This window comes from Meriones unguiculatus, chromosome 17, assembly GCF_030254825.1.
Source record: "Meriones unguiculatus strain TT.TT164.6M chromosome 17, Bangor_MerUng_6.1, whole genome shotgun sequence".
Taxonomy (NCBI): Eukaryota; Metazoa; Chordata; class Mammalia; order Rodentia; family Muridae; genus Meriones; species Meriones unguiculatus.
The window spans coordinates 93,586,630-93,603,632 of NC_083364.1; the positions used below are offsets into that span (position 1 = coordinate 93,586,630).

General features: G+C 42.7%; 1 protein-coding gene across 5 annotated transcripts in view; it reads left to right on the forward strand.

Annotated features, from left to right (window-relative positions):
* The first annotated feature begins 571 nt into the window (after positions 1 to 571).
* Son (SON DNA and RNA binding protein) overlaps positions 572 to 17,003 on the forward strand; it is a 32,641-nt gene continuing 16,209 nt past the window's right edge. For 3 of the 5 annotated variants that reach the window (XM_021628639.2, XM_021628665.2, XM_021628669.2), the window contains exons 1-5: positions 578 to 733; positions 4,541 to 4,707; positions 7,232 to 13,213; positions 14,698 to 14,858; positions 16,812 to 16,958. In XM_021628639.2, coding sequence (XP_021484314.2) covers positions 657 to 733; positions 4,541 to 4,707; positions 7,232 to 13,213; positions 14,698 to 14,858; positions 16,812 to 16,958 — 6,534 coding nt within the window. In that variant the 5' untranslated portion in view covers positions 578 to 656. Of the gene's footprint in view, positions 734 to 4,540; positions 4,708 to 7,231; positions 13,214 to 14,697; positions 14,859 to 15,090; positions 16,651 to 16,811; positions 16,959 to 17,003 lie in introns of those variants that run through there. The other 2 variants (XM_021628653.2, XM_021628680.2) reach the window with 2 other exon arrangements.

Below are 17,003 nucleotides of genomic sequence, written 5' to 3' on the forward strand. Positions count from 1 at the left end.
TGCCGAGCGGGCGCCGGGGCGGCCGGCGCGAGTCCCAGGGCAGCTTGTCTAGAACGCGGCCGCTCGCCCCCTCCCAGCCTTGGCTAAAAACACGGGAGGCCGGGGGTGGGGTTGTCGAGGCAGAGGGGAGTCGCTCCTGTCCATTTCACAGTGGGGACACGGGGTGAGGATTTCTTTTCAAGCACCACTTCCTGGCCAAAGTAAACTTGGCGCTTGCAACAAACGCGCCAGAGCGCCGCGCCTGACACCCTGGCGCCGTCTGCTTCCTTCCCTCACGGCCTCTAATCTCGGACATTAACTCGCTACAGAAAGCCTCCTAAGAGCGCCCGCAGGCAGAGGGGAGCCACAGCCGAGGCCGGCGCAGCCGTCTCGGGAGCGACTTCTCCTGTAATGGCGCCTGCGTCAAACACTAACATGGCGGATGAGTTCGTGCGCGGCGCAAACGTCAGCACCTCTACCCGAGCGGCTCAGAAACAGCGGAGGAGAGCGGGGCGGTGCTCGCTGATTGGCTCGTGGGAGGAGCGAGCCCGTCCGGACGCTCCCCCACGAGCCAATCAGGAGAGGGATAAAAGGAATTGGCCGCTGCGACTCCTCCCGAGGCATGCTGGGAGCCTGGAGGACTAGCGAGGAGGAGTTGAGAGAACGGAGCGGACGCCATGGCGGCCGACATCGAGCAGGTTTTTAGGTCTTTCGTGGTCAGTAAATTCCGGGAAATACAACAGGAGCTTTCCAGGTAAACTATTCCCAGACTTTTCTGCCCCTCGCGGGCTGTTAGCGCCTCGTCTATCCGTCGGTGGCATCTTTCACGGAGACGCCGTCGTTTCTCGGCTCAGGCCCCGCTACGGCCCCGCCTGGGCCTGGGATCCATTTTCCGGGCCATCCCCCCAATCCTCCGCTCGTTCCCTTCGAGAAAGGTCGGCCCTGCCGCGGTGTTCGCGCACACCGTTTCTTTCTTCGAGTTAAGACGTCCACCTTTCGTTTTAGACACCCCCTACCCTTCAGCTACTCGGAGGCCCAGTGTCCACCAGGGACGGGCCTAGTTCCTTCTCCAGCTCCTCCTCCGCCGCCGCCTTTCCCCTCCCCCTCCCCGCCTCCGCGCATTTCGCCGGCCGGTGTCTATGGCCGGAAAGGGTCTCTAACGGCCGCTTCTTGGGTAATCTTCAAACTTCTTTATTATTGTACGCTTCAGATCGTTTGGCGACCGGAATCTATTTATTAGACGATTCGGACCCCAGTTAGTGCTCTGTTCTTTAGACTGGGTAGTACTCTTTTAACAGTTGTAAACGAAAACATCTCAGTTCAATATAAGACATATGATAAAATATTCGACAGGAGGATAGAAAGGGTCTTTGAAACTAATGGTTGCTCAGTTTTATTAAGTAGAAAGTGGACTGTGTGTAGATCTGTATTTTTCTTGCTACCCCGACTTGATGGATCTGAAGAACATCGCGCTGTTTTTGTCACTGCTAGTAGACTAAAGAGATTAACCTTGGTTCTCAAAATTTCAAGTGAAAGAGATTTCCAAAGTTTTCTACTCAGGAAAATGGTGTAGGATAAGTTAAGTGGTTTATTTTATGTAAAACGACAATTTCTTTAAAATGCAATAGGAAAAGAGATATTAAAATAAACATTCCAAGGTAAAGTTTTTATGAATGGTGTAAGTTGAGAACAGAGCAGTGAGTTAGAAAATCAGCTGATAAGGAGTTGTAAAATACTTGTCCAAGCTATCTAGGCTTATTGGTACTTTATTGCTGGAATTTTCATTTTTTTTCAAGATACCGTGTTTGTTTTGCTTTTATTTTTATTTTTTCTTGTGGATGGGCTCTAATCTCACAGTTAACAACCTTGTCATGTCTCTGAAACTGGCCTCCTGTTGGGTGGGATCACAATTTTTTTTTCTTTTTATATTTATCCCCACCCCCACAGGATTTCTCTGTGTAGCCTTGGCTGTCCTGAACTTGCTTTGTACACCAGGCTGGCCTTGAACTCAGAGATCTGCCTGCCTGCCTCTGTCTCCCTGAGTGTTGGGATATATGGCCAGCATACCGTTGCTTTTTAAGATTTTGAGACATTGGCAGAATTCTTTTTTAATGAGATATAAGCTAGGGGAATAACATTTTTCCTGAAAACTTGTTTTGTTTTGAGATAGGGTCTCTAGTTCTGGCTGACCTAGAACTCACTATGTAGACCATGATGGCCCTGAACTCACAAGGATCTGCTTGCCTCTGCTGGGGTTAAAGCCCTATGCTACCAGCACCACTCTCCTGAAAATTAGCATTTTCATCTACTAATTGTATTTACCTTTTTTTTGGTGTGTGGGGGGGGGAGGTGTACTGTTTTTTTTTTTTGTTTTTTTTTTTTTTTTTTTTTTTTTTTTGTTTTGTATAGCCCTAGTTGTCATGGCTCTATAGATCAGGCTGGCCTTGAACTCACTGATATCCACTTGCCTCTGCTGGCATTAAAGGCCTGTGCTACCAAGCCCTGCTAACATGTCTTCTCTTAATGCAATCATTTTGTGTTGTGTTTTAGACATAATGTACTATGAACAGGTTTGTCCTTCAAAGTTTCCATAATTTGAACATTTTTTTGTAACTTCATATATTTTTAGGATAAATTGTTAGACAGCGAAGTAGCTTGAAATTCTAGTTGCTTTTCAGTATAGCTTTGAGGAAAACATCTTTTATAGATTGACTTTTAAAAAAAAATACTGCAATAGATCCACCTACCTCTGCCTCACAGTGGCTGAATGGCCATGATGCCCAGATTAAAGGCTGGAACACACCTTTAATCCTAGGAGGCAGAGGAAGGAAACTCCCTCTCAGTTAGTTGGTCTTTAGTAGAGAGTTCCAGGCCAAACACAATAGAGACCCTATCTCAGATTTAAACAACAACAACAAACTGTAAAGAGGCTAGGTGAGGTGGCGCACACCTGTAACCCCAGTACTTGGGAGGCAGAAGCAGGAAGATCTCTTGAGTTCCAGGCTGGCTGTGCCTACACACAGAGAATCCTTGTCTAGGTAAAATAAACTCTGCAAGAAGCATTAGAAAAAGCAGCATGCTTTAGGGCATAATTTGTCTAAAAAGCTTTTTAAAACTTGCCACTTCAGTGAGCTGTTCCCCCCCCCCCCCATTTGCTTATGTATTCATCAGTATAGGTGGTGAGACTAAAGTTTAGGTGGCCGATGTACACAGTTGATTATATATAGTTTTCCCCTCTGTTTATAGGAACAACAGTATCCTGATTGTAAAGTCTTGTTAAAATTACATGATTTCAAAAAATATATGGAAGGCGAGGTATGGTGGTACAAGCCTTTACTTTAGTTGTTAGGCAGAGGGGACCATATCTCTGAGTTCAAGACCAGCCAGGGCTGCAGTGAGGCCTTTGTCTTAAAAACAAAAACAAAACAAACAAACAAACAGAAGATGGCTTAAGTCAGTACTTGCTAATGATTAGCCTTAACAGCGTTTGATGTGTTAGAAAGTCATTCTTCACTGAAGTGTTTCTCTGATGAAACTTAGCAGCTAGTAGTTCTATATGTATTCAGGTAGTAAAATTCTAATTGAAACTGAATTACATATATATATATTTTTTGCAAGTTTATTTAAAAATAGTTAAAATGTTTATATGAATGACCTTGCCTTATCTACAGTAATAATCTTCTGGCCCTGTGATCTGAAAATAGGCTAAGCCATTTACTATTCATTTACTGTTAGTATAATAGCCATTTACTATTCATTTCCTGTTAGTGTAAATGAACTGCTACCTCTTCTGTGTGAATCTTGAAATTGTTTATAGCAGACCTTTTTTTAACAGGTATAAATTACTAGATTTACTTTTATTTATAAATTTTAACAGCATTTCAGTCACATTCTGAACCTGAAAAGAGGCTACAGTAACCTTTTTACCGAGTGTTTGCCTTGATTTGTTGTGATCAATGGACAGGTGTGGCTTTATTGTGGCCACACTTCCTACCGTAATATTGGGTCATCTATCTGTTTTTGTGAAATGGCTCATTAATACTTAGTTAACCGAAAGTTTGTTACTTATAATAATAATAATAATAAAATATATATTTTAGTATATTAAATAAAATAAAAATATAATAATAATAATTAGTAGTAGTTTGGTTTTTTTAGACAGTTTCTTTGTGTAGTCCTGGCTGCCTTGGAACTCCATCTCTAGACCAGGATGGCCTTGAGATCCTCCTACCTCTGTCTCCTGAGTGCTGGGATTAAATGTGTGCACCACTACTGTCTAGGTTACTTTAATTACTCTAAAAACACCTTTATAAATTTGATTTTAAGAATTTTTCTATTAACTGTCACAGTTCTGAAAACTAAAAAAATTAAAAGTAAAAATTTTTATATCTGAGCGTCTAAGTGTTGAAGAATTACTAATGGCAAACTCTGAAATAGAAAATTGTGAGATGTATGGGCAGTACAATGTAAAGTTATGTTAATTACATTATTAATCGTGAATTATTGATTTGTTACGGTATGATAAAAGTATTAATGAATTTTGAAAATTTTTCTTGTCAAGTGGAAGGAGTGAAGGCCAGCTGAATGGTGAAACAAATACACCTATTGAAGGAAACCAGGCAGGCGACACAGCTGCCTCTGCAAGGAGTCTCCCAAATGAAGAGATAGTGCAGAAGATAGAGGAGGTCCTTTCTGGGGTCTTAGATACAGAACTACGATATAAGCCAGGTAAGTTGAAGATAACTGTCCGTTTCAAAACCCTTTTGAAATTAAAAATCTTTTGAATGTTAATTGCACTGTTTTTAGGTTAATTTTTTTCATAGTGTCTTGTTGAACTTCTTTGAAAATTGTTCTACTCAACATGACTACTGGAGCACTTACTTGCTTTACTGGTAAAAAGATTTTTATCTGTATTTAATTCAGTTTGTTGTTTTTCTATGTATGTCTTCTTTGAAGGATTGTAGAAATGTCTGCTCTTTTAAAAGTAATTCTTGGTGTCTTTTCCTTCCGTTCTAGTTTTTATTTCTGCATGTATGAGTGTTTTGAGTGTATGGTGTGTAGCTTGTGTGTGGCTGTTGTCTGAGGAAGGCAAGAGGAGGGTATTGGGTCTCTCTTGGGGATTTCTGACAGTTGTGAGCTACCAACTATGTCCTGAGAAATATACAAGCTTTTCAACTCATCGTTATGGCCTCTTTTAAGTATCAGTTTTGTGGCTGCAATATCCAGAACAAAATCTTCAGTAGTTTTTAAAGCACCTTACATTTTGTTTTAAAACCTGTGTTGAATTGTTTGTGCAAAGCAGGTTGTGCAAAGTAGTGTTTCATTTTTGGAGTTGTTGAAGAATTTGTGATGAACCACAAAAATAAATTATTAAGTGTGGGAATTATGCGGTATGGGTCTGTCTGATAAGATGTGGTTTAACATAACTAGTCTTGCTTGGATCATGTCTATGGCAGTCTTGTTTGTTTAAGTGTAAAGTACTGGTTTATGCTGTGAGATAAGCAATCGAAAATAATGAATTTTCTTTTGATACAATGTCCAGGGTTGGTATTTTATTTTCTGTAGTATTCACTGGTGTATTTGACTAGATTTATCAAATTTAAAATCTTCAGGTTAAATTTTACTATGTGGTTGTAAGTAGAATGTAAACTATCTTATCTGAAGTGGGCGAATTGAAATGTTAGGGCTGTATTTGCTGAGTGTTGAGGAAAACATGGTTTTATCAGAACGTGACAGAGATACAGTAAAAGAAAACTTGGCTGTGCTGATGCACTGTACTTGCTCAGTATTCTTAACTGCTTAGAAGAGTCACCTGACCTTTGTTGAAAACTTACCATGCAGTAAGTATTGTTCTATATGCTTGCTGTATTTTTTGTTTAGCTTTCCTGGAGATCAACCCCAGGGACTGTTGAGTATGTCAGTAATTGGACAAGGCCCTTCATCTACCAAGTGATGGATTGATCTAGGTTTATAGAAGCATCCTGTGGCAGAGTGATTCCCATATAACTTTGTGTATATGGGGAGCTAATAAAATATTACTAGAAGTTACTTAATGAGAACATTTTCTATATTCTATAACTTTATTGACGATTGTACAGTTTTGGACATTAATCTTTTACTAGCTCTGTAATGGCAATTTTTTTTTGTAGGAATTGAAACAACTAAATACGAAGTCAATTCATTGATTAGTTTTTAAAAAACTTGCTATAGGGGCTAGATAGATGGCTCAGTGGCTAAGAGCACTGCTCTTCCAAAGGTCCCAGGTTCAATTCCCAGCACTCAAATGGCAGCTCACAACTCCAATTTCATGGATTCTCACACCTTCACATCACTTCATGGAGAATAAAATTAATTATTTTTTAAAATAACTTGCTATAATTTGAGAACAAAGAGGGTTTTTTTTTATTGTTTGTTTCTTTGTGTTTTTTGTTTGTTTTGTTTTGTTTTATTTATTTTTTTTTTTGAGAGGATTTCTTTTTTTGAGACAGGGCCTCACTTTGTAATTCTGGTTGGCCTGGAACTTTGTAAACCAAGATAGCCTGAAACTCAGAGACCTGGCAGCCTCTGCCTCCAGACTGCTGGGATTAAAGGTGTATGCCGTCTTACCCAGCCTAAGAAAAGAAAGTTTTCAAAATATTATTATGTTTTTTTTGTGCCCATATGTGGGCGGGTAGATATGCATGCATTCATGTGTATATGTGTACCTGTACAGTTATGTGTATGTGGACTGCCTTTATTGGAAGTCAGAGATAGTTTGTGGAAGTTGTTGTGTTTTTTTTTTTTTTTTCCTACCACATGGGTCCTTTGGATTGAACTCAGATCATCAGGGGTTTGGCTGCAAGTATCTTTACTCACTGAGGCATCTTACTGGCATTGAGAAAAAATAACTTCGGAATTTAGTGAAACATTTTTTTTTCCCCTGCTAGGGGTAAAAATAGAATTCAGGGCTCCGCACATTCTAAGCAAACACTGCATTTGAGTTGTGTCCCATTTTTTATTAAAAGATAACTAAATTAGTTTAAAATAAGTCCCATTGTTAGACCAAAAATTTATTTTGATGCAGACTTCAGTTGTATAAATACTGGAAAAATGGACAACTTCAAGTTTACTGGCTTGTAGATAATAGATTATGTTGTAAATTTTTATTTAATGCAAGATGAATTATGCTGTGATTTCTACATGTGAATGAAAATATTGACAGTTTGTATGAATCTACTTTGGGGAATGGCTGACAATTTTTCTTTACTTTCAGACTTGAAAGAGGCCTCCAGAAAAAGTAGATGTGTGTCTGTACAAACAGATCCTACTGATGAAGTTCCCACCAAAAAGTCAAAGAAGCATAAAAAGCACAAAAACAAAAAGAAGAAAAAGAAGAAAGAAAAAGAAAAAGAGAAAAAATATAAACGACAACCAGAAGAATTTGAGTCCAAGCTGAAATCTCATCATGATGGGAATGTTGATCTAGAATCTGATTCCTTTTTAAAGTTTGATTCTGAACCTTCAGCAATGACAGTGGAACATCCTGTAAGAGCATTTGGCATATCTGAGGCCAGTGAAACCCCCTTAGTGCTAGAATCTCCAGTAGTATCAATGGAGGTTCAGGAGTCACACAGTTTAGAGACTCTGAAGCCAGCTACAAAAACTGCAGAACTGTCAGTTGGGTCTACATCAGTAATCTCAGAGCAGTCTGAGCAGCCTGTGTCAGTTCCGCTGGAACCACCAATGACAAAGATTCTGGATTCCTTTGCAGCAGCACCAGTGCCTATGTCAACAGCAGTGCTGAAGTCACCTGAGCCCGTTGTAACAATGTCAGTGGAATATCAGAAGTCTGTGCTGAAATCTTTGGAGACGTCTCCAGAGATATCAAAGACCACGCTGGTAGAGCTTCCCATAGCAAAAGTGCTTGAGCCATCAGAAACCCTCGCGTTAGTATCAGAGACACCTGCTGAGGTGCACCCTGAACCAAGCACATCAACAATGGATTTTCCAGAGTCATCTACAACTGACGTGCAAAGATTGCCAGAGCAGCCTGTAGAACCACCATCGGAGATCGCAGATTCATCCATGACAAGACCTCAGGAGTCACTGGAGCTGCCTAAGACCACAGCGGTGGAGCTACAGGAGTCGATGGTGGCCTCAGCCCTGGAGTTGCCGGGGCCACCTGCGACCTCCATGCTGGAGTTGCAGGGGCCCCCTGTGACTCCAGTGCTGGAGTTGCCTGGGCCCTCTGCCACCCCAGGGCCAGAGTTGTCAGGGCCCCTTTCTACCCCAGTGCCTGAGTTGCCAGGGCCCCCTGTGGCAGTAGTGCCTGAGTTGCCGGGCCCCTCTGTGACACCAGTGCCACAGTTGTCGCAGGAATTGCCAGGGCCTTCAGCACCATCCATGGGGTTGGAGCCACCACAGGAGGTACCAGAGCCACCTGTGATGGCACAGGAGTTGCCAGGGATGCCTGCGGTGTCGGCGGCAATAGAGTTGACAGGGCAACCTGCAGTAACAGTGGCAATGGAGTTGACCGAACAACCTGTGACGACGACAGAGTTGGAGCAGCCTGTGGCGATGACAGCGGTGGAACATCCTGGGCATCCTGAGGTGACAACAGCAACAGGGTTGCTGGGGCAGCCGGAGGCAGCAATGGTGCTGGAGTTGCCAGGACAGCCAGTGGCAACCACAGCGCTGGAGTTGTCTGGGCAGCCTTCGGTGACTGCGGTGCCAGAGTTGTCAGGGCTGCCTTCGGCAACTAGGGCACTGGAGTTGTCAGGGCAGTCTGTGGCAACTGGGGCACTGGAGTTGCCTGGGCAGCTCATGGCAACTGGGGCACTGGAGTTCTCGGGGCAGTCTGGGGCAGCTGGAGCACTGGAGCTTTTGGGGCAGCCCCTGGCAACGGGGGTGCTGGAGTTACCAGGGCAGCCTGGGGCGCCAGAGTTGCCTGGGCAGCCTGTGGCAACTGTGGCGCTGGAGATCTCTGTTCAGTCTGTGGTGACAACATCGGAGCTGTCAACGATGACCGTGTCGCAGTCCCTGGAGGTGCCCTCGACGACAGCGCTGGAATCCTATAATACGGTAGCACAGGAGCTGCCTACTACATTGGTGGGGGAGACTTCTGTAACAGTAGGAGTGGATCCCTTGATGGCCCAAGAATCCCATATGTTAGCTTCTAACACCATGGAGACCCATATGTTAGCATCCAACACCATGGACTCCCAAATGCTAGCATCCAACACTATGGATTCTCAGATGCTAGCGTCCAATACTATGGATTCCCAGATGTTAGCCTCTAGCACCATGGACTCCCAGATGTTAGCCTCTAGCACTATGGACTCCCAGATGTTAGCAACAAGCTCCATGGACTCCCAGATGTTAGCAACTAGCTCTATGGACTCCCAGATGTTAGCAACCAGCTCCATGGACTCCCAGATGTTAGCAACCAGCTCCATGGACTCCCAGATGTTAGCAACCAGCTCCATGGACTCCCAGATGTTAGCAACCAGCTCCATGGACTCCCAGATGTTAGCAACCAGCTCCATGGACTCCCAGATGTTAGCAACCAGCTCCATGGACTCCCAGATGTTAGCAACCAGTTCCATGGACTCCCAGATGTTAGCATCTGGTGCAATGGATTCTCAGATGTTAGCTTCTGGCACCATGGATGCTCAGATGTTAGCATCTGGCACCATGGATGCCCAGATGTTAGCATCTAGTACCCAGGATTCTGCTATGATGGGTTCAAAATCTCCTGATCCCTATAGGCTAGCTCAGGATCCTTACAGATTAGCTCAGGATCCCTATAGGTTGGGTCATGACCCTTATAGGTTAGGCCATGATGCTTACAGGTTAGGACAGGACCCTTATAGATTAGGCCATGATCCCTACAGACTAACTCCTGATCCCTATAGGATGTCACCTAGACCCTACAGAATAGCACCCAGGTCTTATAGAATAGCACCTAGACCATACAGGCTAGCACCTAGACCCTTGATGTTAGCATCAAGACGGTCTATGATGATGTCCTATGCTGCAGAACGTTCCATGATGTCATCTTACGAGCGCTCTATGATGTCTTACGAGCGCTCCATGATGTCTCCTATGGCTGAACGCTCTATGATGTCAGCCTATGAGCGCTCCATGATGTCAGCCTACGAGCGCTCCATGATGTCTCCCATGGCTGAGCGCTCTATGATGTCAGCTTATGAACGCTCTATGATGTCTGCTTATGAGCGCTCCATGATGTCTCCCATGGCTGACCGATCTATGATGTCCATGGGTGCCGACCGGTCTATGATGTCATCGTACTCTGCAGCTGACCGGTCTATGATGTCATCGTACTCTGCAGCTGATCGATCAATGATGTCATCTTACACTGATCGTTCAATGATGTCTATGGCAGCTGATTCTTATACTGATTCTTACACTGATTCCTATACTGAGGCATATATGGTGCCACCTTTGCCTCCTGAAGAGCCTCCAACAATGCCACCATTGCCACCTGAGGAACCACCGATGACACCCCCATTGCCTCCTGAGGAACCACCGGAGGGGTCAGCATTATCCACTGAGCAGTCAGCATTAACAGCTGACAACACTTGGTCTACAGAGGTGGCATTATCTACTGAAGAATCTGTATCACAGCCTGAGCCTCCTGTGAGTCAAAGTGAGATTTCAGATCCTTTGGCAGTACCTGCTAATTATTCAGTGTCAGAATCAGAAACTTCAATGTTGGCATCAGAGGCTGTTATGACTATTGCAGAACCTGCACGAGAGCCAGAGTCTTCAGTTATGTCAACTCCAGTTGAGTCTGCCATAGTAGCAGAACATGAAATGGTTTCAGAGAGACCAGTGACTTACATGGTTTCTGAGACTACCATGTCAGCTGAACCAACTGTGTTAACATCAGAGCCTTCTATGATGTTGGAGACGTCAGAAACATATGATTCCATGAGACCATCAGGACATGCTATTTCAGAGGTATCTATGTCCGTCTTGGAGCCAGCTGTAACTATATCACAGCCAGCAGAGAGCAGTCTAGAGCTGCCATCCATGGCTGTCCCAGCACCTTCCAGTATAACAGCCACAGAATCTCCTGTTGTTGCTGTCCCAGAACTTTCTGCTGTGGCTGATCCAGAACCTCCCACTATGGCTGTCCCAGAAACCCCCACTGTGGCTGTCTCGGAACCTCCTGTTGTGGCTGCTCCAGAGCCTCCTGTCATGACTGCTCCAGAACTTTGCTCCTTGTCTGTCTCAGAACCTCCTGTGGCTGTCCTGGAGCTTCCAGCTGTGGCTGACCCAGAGCATGCTAGCACTGTAGTGTCAGGTGTTTCTTCCCTGGAGCCTTCTGTGCCTATGTTGGAACAAGCAGTATCAGTCCTTCAACCTGTTATGATTGTTTCAGAACCATGTGTTCCTGTCCAGGAACCCACTGTGGCAATTTCAGAACCTGCTGTCACAGTCCCAGAGCACACTCAAATAATATCACCTGAGATGGCTATAGAGTCTTCACCAATAGTAGTGGAGTCTAGTGTTGTGTCATCGCACGTTATGAAAGGAGTGAATTTACTCTCTGCTGATCAAAGTCTTGGTCCAGAGGTTGGCACGCAGGAAATAGTGTTGCATCCGAGTGAAGAGCCACATGATGGAGGACACATGAAAAGAGACTTTTATGAAAATGAATATGATAGAAATACAGACTATACTATAAGCAGTCACCTAATTGCTAAGGATACAGAGCATAATACAGTGTGCACTGCTACCATTGGTCCTGTTGGTGAAACAAGTGAAGAGAAAATTTTGCCTTTTAGTGAGACTAAGGAAGTCACAGAATTGGATACCTGTCCTGCTGTTAGTGAAGCTGATGTAGGAAGAAGTCTACCTTCTCAACTTGCTCAGGAACCAGATACAGTGGGAACTAGTAAAGGGTTGGAATTTGTCACAGCATCTGCACCCAGTTTAGATAGTAAATATGATGTTGAAGTTTCTTTAACTACTCAAGACACTGAACATGACATGGTCATTTCCAGCAGCCCAAGTGGTGGCAGTGAAGCCGACATAGAGGGACCTTTGCCTGCTAAAGACATTCATCCTGACTTACTGTCCACTAACAGTGTTGTTTGTAAGGACACAGAAGACTCAGTACCTATAAAAGAGGCTGACCAGGCAGTAGCAGTTGCTCTTAGCCCTAAAGAAAGCAGTGACGATACAGAAGTACCTCCTCCCAATAAAGAAGTAGTTCCTGATTCAGGATACTCTGCCAGCATTGATGAAATTAATGAAGCTGACTTAGTGAGACCGTTACTCCCTAAGGACATGGAACGTCTTACAAGCCTTAGAGCTGGCATTGAAGGACCTTTACTTGCTAGTGAAGTTGAACGTGACAAATCAGCTGCCAGTCCAGTTGTAATTAGTATACCAGAAAGAGCTTCAGAGTCTTCTTCAGAGGAAAAGGACGATTATGAAATTTTTGTAAAAGTTAAGGACACACATGAAAAAAGTAAGAAAAACAAAAACCGTGACAAAGGCGAGAAAGAGAAGAAAAGGGACTCTTCATTAAGGTCTCGGAGTAAGCGTTCCAAATCTTCTGAACATAAGTCACGCAAGCGAACCAGTGAGTCTCGCTCCAGAGCAAGGAAAAGATCATCTAAGTCTAAGTCTCATCGTTCTCAAACACGGTCACGGTCACGTTCAAGACGCAGGAGGAGGAGTAGCAGATCAAGATCTAAGTCTAGAGGAAGACGGTCTGTATCAAAAGAGAAGCGCAAAAGATCTCCAAAGCATAGATCAAAGTCCAGGGAAAGAAAAAGGAAAAGATCAAGCTCTCGGGACAACCGCAAAACAGTTCGAGCTCGGAGTCGAACTCCAAGTCGTCGGAGTAGGAGTCACACTCCTAGTCGACGGAGAAGGTCTAGGTCTGTCGGTAGGAGGAGGAGTTTCAGTATTTCCCCCAGCCGCAGGAGCCGCACCCCCAGCCGCAGGAGTCGCACCCCTAGCCGCAGGAGCCGAACCCCCAGCCGCAGGAGCCGCACCCCCAGTCGCAGGAGCCGTACCCCAAGCCGCAGGAGCCGCACCCCAAGCCGTAGGAGAAGATCAAGGTCTGTGGTAAGAAGACGAAGCTTCAGTATATCACCAGTCAGATTAAGGAGATCAAGAACACCTTTGAGAAGAAGGTTTAGTAGATCTCCCATTCGTCGTAAAAGATCCAGGTCTTCTGAAAGAGGAAGATCACCCAAACGTCTAACAGATTTGGGTGAGTCATGCTATATGTTGTAATAGAGTATGATTTAAACTTAATTTCTGATGATCTTGAGTCAAAAGTAGTATTTTGAGTTGTTGATTTAGAGGTCATTAGGGTGTGCTAAGAAAATAAAGGGCAAATGCAATTAAAAGGTTAAAAAGACCTGCTGTGGGGAGCGTATTAGAGCTTGTTATTTTGCCTTTCCTAAAAAATAGATGGAGAAGCCTTGTTACAAGTCAGATTATTCATGTGTTGCACTTATTTCAACACAATGGCTTTGCAAATAAGCAGAATTCTTAGTAGTTGTTTTCTTTTGGCTTTTGTTTTTTTTGTTTTTTTGAGACAGGTTCTTAGTCTATAGTCTATGTTGGCCAGAAACTCAACTTAGCCCAAAGTGCTGGCTGTATTTCCTCAGTCTAGTGATGGCTAGGATTTCAGACTGAGCCATCATCCCTAACGTTAGCTAACATGTTAAGATGGCAGTCTAGGATTGTTGAATGGGTAGGTTATTCTGAGAAGTATACGTTATTGAAATTAGGAAATTTTGTATCTGGGAGTTAGTTAGCTAACTGAATGAATGATGCAGCTTTTTCAACAAAGTGATAATCATCAAGAGTCTGTTGTCTTTAAAACTAAATGTTCTTTTCTTACTAAAACTTGAAGTGTGATTACCTGCTGAGTAATTTATCATACTCTCAACAGAGAACATTTTTGGGTAGAGCAGTCTAGAGAAAAAGACAATGAAGGTAGCAGAATTTGTTTTCAGTTTAGGAAGAGTTTTCTGATGTCTCTCTTCTCATAACAGAGGAATAGCCGGTAATTCTCAGTGATTTTAAGTTAGTGTAGGACAAAACTTAGAAGAGTAGAATGTGGCAATTGTCCTAATAATAAGAGTAGGGGCACATTTCCACAGTGGAGAGGATATTTATTATTCAGTTGAAGGCTTGTTGAAAGAGATGACAGTTGGGGCTTAAGAAGGGATTAAGTTGCTGTAAGATTAGAATGAGGTTTGTCTAAGAGAGACAAGCAGATGACTAGCCTTTGTTAGCCCCCTGTGTGGCTGAGGTTGACCTTGTTCTTCTCATGCTACTGCCTCCACCTCCCAAGTGCTAGTGATTACAGTTTTCCATGACCAGTTTTAGGAATGCTGGGGCTTGAACCCAGGGCCTGTGCATGTTTGGTAAGCATTCCTCAACTGAACTGCATGCCTAGCATGAAAATGAGAATGGTTTAAGGTCATGCTAATTTTAAGAAATAGCATTGCCTTTAGCAGACTTGTGCCTTAAAATTTGTGGTTAGTTGATCACCATAGATTCATAGGAAGGTATTTTATAAAGCATTTGAATTGGAAACATAGTGTTAATTGTTGATAAGGCCCATCTGCCTGAATCATAGCCATAACTTAGGACAGAATACTGGTGCCTTTAATTTTATACTCTTGACAGATCAAAAATGTATAGCTTTTAGGAAAACTGCTTTTTGTTTTTTTCTTACAGATAAGGCTCAATTACTTGAAATAGCCAAAGCTAATGCAGCTGCCATGTGTGCTAAGGCTGGTGTTCCTTTACCACCAAACCTGAAGCCTGCACCTCCACCTACAATAGAAGAGAAAGTTGCTAAAAAGTCTGGAGGCGCTACCATAGAAGAACTAACTGAGGTAAGCTAGACACAATTTGTTTTCATTCTTAAATGGATTATTCCATGGACATTGACTCTGGAGCGTGCCAAAACCTGAATTGTGGGCTGAACTGATAATGGCTGGCACCGAGTGCCCAAAACCCGAAATACAGATGTGGCAGCGGCAGAAGCTCTGTTTATAGCAGGCCATTATCCGGGATGGCTAAGCTCCGCCAGCTAAAAAGTTACTTCCCATTACTTTTGCTTTCCAGTTTTAGAAGCCAAACTGACTGAGGAGTGGAACGGTTCGTTTGAATGGAGGAGGTGTTGAGTGAGCAACACGCAGAAGCTCGCCTACAGTTTCGTTTCCATTCACGACGTGTTCACTGATCGCCAAGAGTGTACTGCATATACGCAAAGACACAGACAATCTTCAGAAATGATCTTTTGCCACCGGAGCTTGGAAATTAATGAGAATAGCTGGCCATTGCCTGAAAGGAACTTCTTTCGCATCAACATTTCGGGTTTTGGCTGTTTGGTACCAGCCATTGGCGATAATGGCCGGCCATTATCAGTTCTTCCTGCGGTTCGGGTTTTGGCAGTAACATATTTTAAATATACTTATTTTTGTTTTTAAAAATTTGATCTTTTGAAATTGAGGCTTTTGGGGGAAGCTTTGTTTTACTTTAATATTTTTTTGTGTGGGGGGGAAGACGCTGAAATATTGCTGCTAGGATCCAGAAATAACACACTGTTTCATATACTGAAACTTGTTACTGGCTAGCCTTAGGCCAGCCTGCCACTGTCAACATATTCTGTTCCCATTGGTTACATGCTTGATACACTCTTGTGTTTTTGGCTAATTGAGCTTTTTAATTCTATTGTAATATTTTCAATTGATAATAGATGTGATAAATTCTGCTTGTATAGACTGGTCTACTAAAATTTACTCTTAACCTTTTTATAAATGGAATCTGTTCCTTTGCTTCTGAGGAAGGAATTGACTTTATATGTTGGACTGCACCAATTGCGCCCTCTCCATCATGCCTTATTTTCCATTCTTAAGTTACAGTCCTTAAATAAAAAAAAAAAAAAAATTTATGGAGAGACATGTTACTATTTACACTGCTACCAATGTTTAAGATCTTTTACCAACATTTGGGGATTATAAAGTTTCTTAATTTGTTTCCTCACCTAGATTCACTATAGTATGAATTATAACTTAGACCTAGCAAAAAGCCTCTATTGCTTACTTACCAAATGCAAGCTCTTTATCTAAAACTCTATGAACAGTTAGCGGTTTGCTGTTGTTTGCCTCATCTTCAGCGCTCTTTTTCCCTCAGACAAGTCTCTCCTGACTTGCTCACTACCACCTGACCAAGTTGACTTTCCTTTCCTTCCTATTTCTTGTTCTTTACTATGGAAATTTCGCTTAGAATTCTTGAAGGAGTATTCTTTGATCCTCAAAACTTGCCTGGATATTCTCTCTTAAGCTTTTGTTCTTTTAGCACTTATGTACCCTGTTTGTATTATATCAGTTTGCACTTGTTATTGTGTTGCTCTGTAAAAAGGTTCTTCAATTACTTCAAGTGTATGTACTCTCGTCTTGTATTAGATTGTAAGCTCCTTTGGAGCAGGGACCACGTCTTTTCTTTTCTCTCTCTCCTTTCGTTTTTTCTTTCTTTCTTTCTTTTCTTTCTTTCTTTCTTTCTTTCTTTCTTTCTTTCTTTCTTTCTTTCTTTCCTTTTCTTTTTTTGTATTATTCTCAAGACAGTGCCCAGTACAGTGCTCTGCACATAGTAGGTGCTCAATAAATGTTGTTGACTGACTGAGCAGCCAGTGTGTCTTTAAACAATAGCTAGTAATCTAAGTTGTAGTTATAAGCTATCATAAATGCTGATTATTTGAAATTGATCTTGTGTGATACTTCTTAAAAAATTACATGCTGTTTTATGTAAACCATATTCATCTTTTGTTTGTTTTTACTTTAAAGAAATGCAAACAGATTGCACAGAGTAAAGAAGATGATGATGTAATAGTGAATAAACCTCATGTTTCGGATGAAGAGGAAGAAGAACCTCCTTTTTATCATCATCCCTTTAAACTCAGTGAACCCAAGCCCATTTTTTTCAATTTGAATGTGAGTATTAGTAAAGTGCTTATTAGTAAAGTGCTTAAAGTAGCA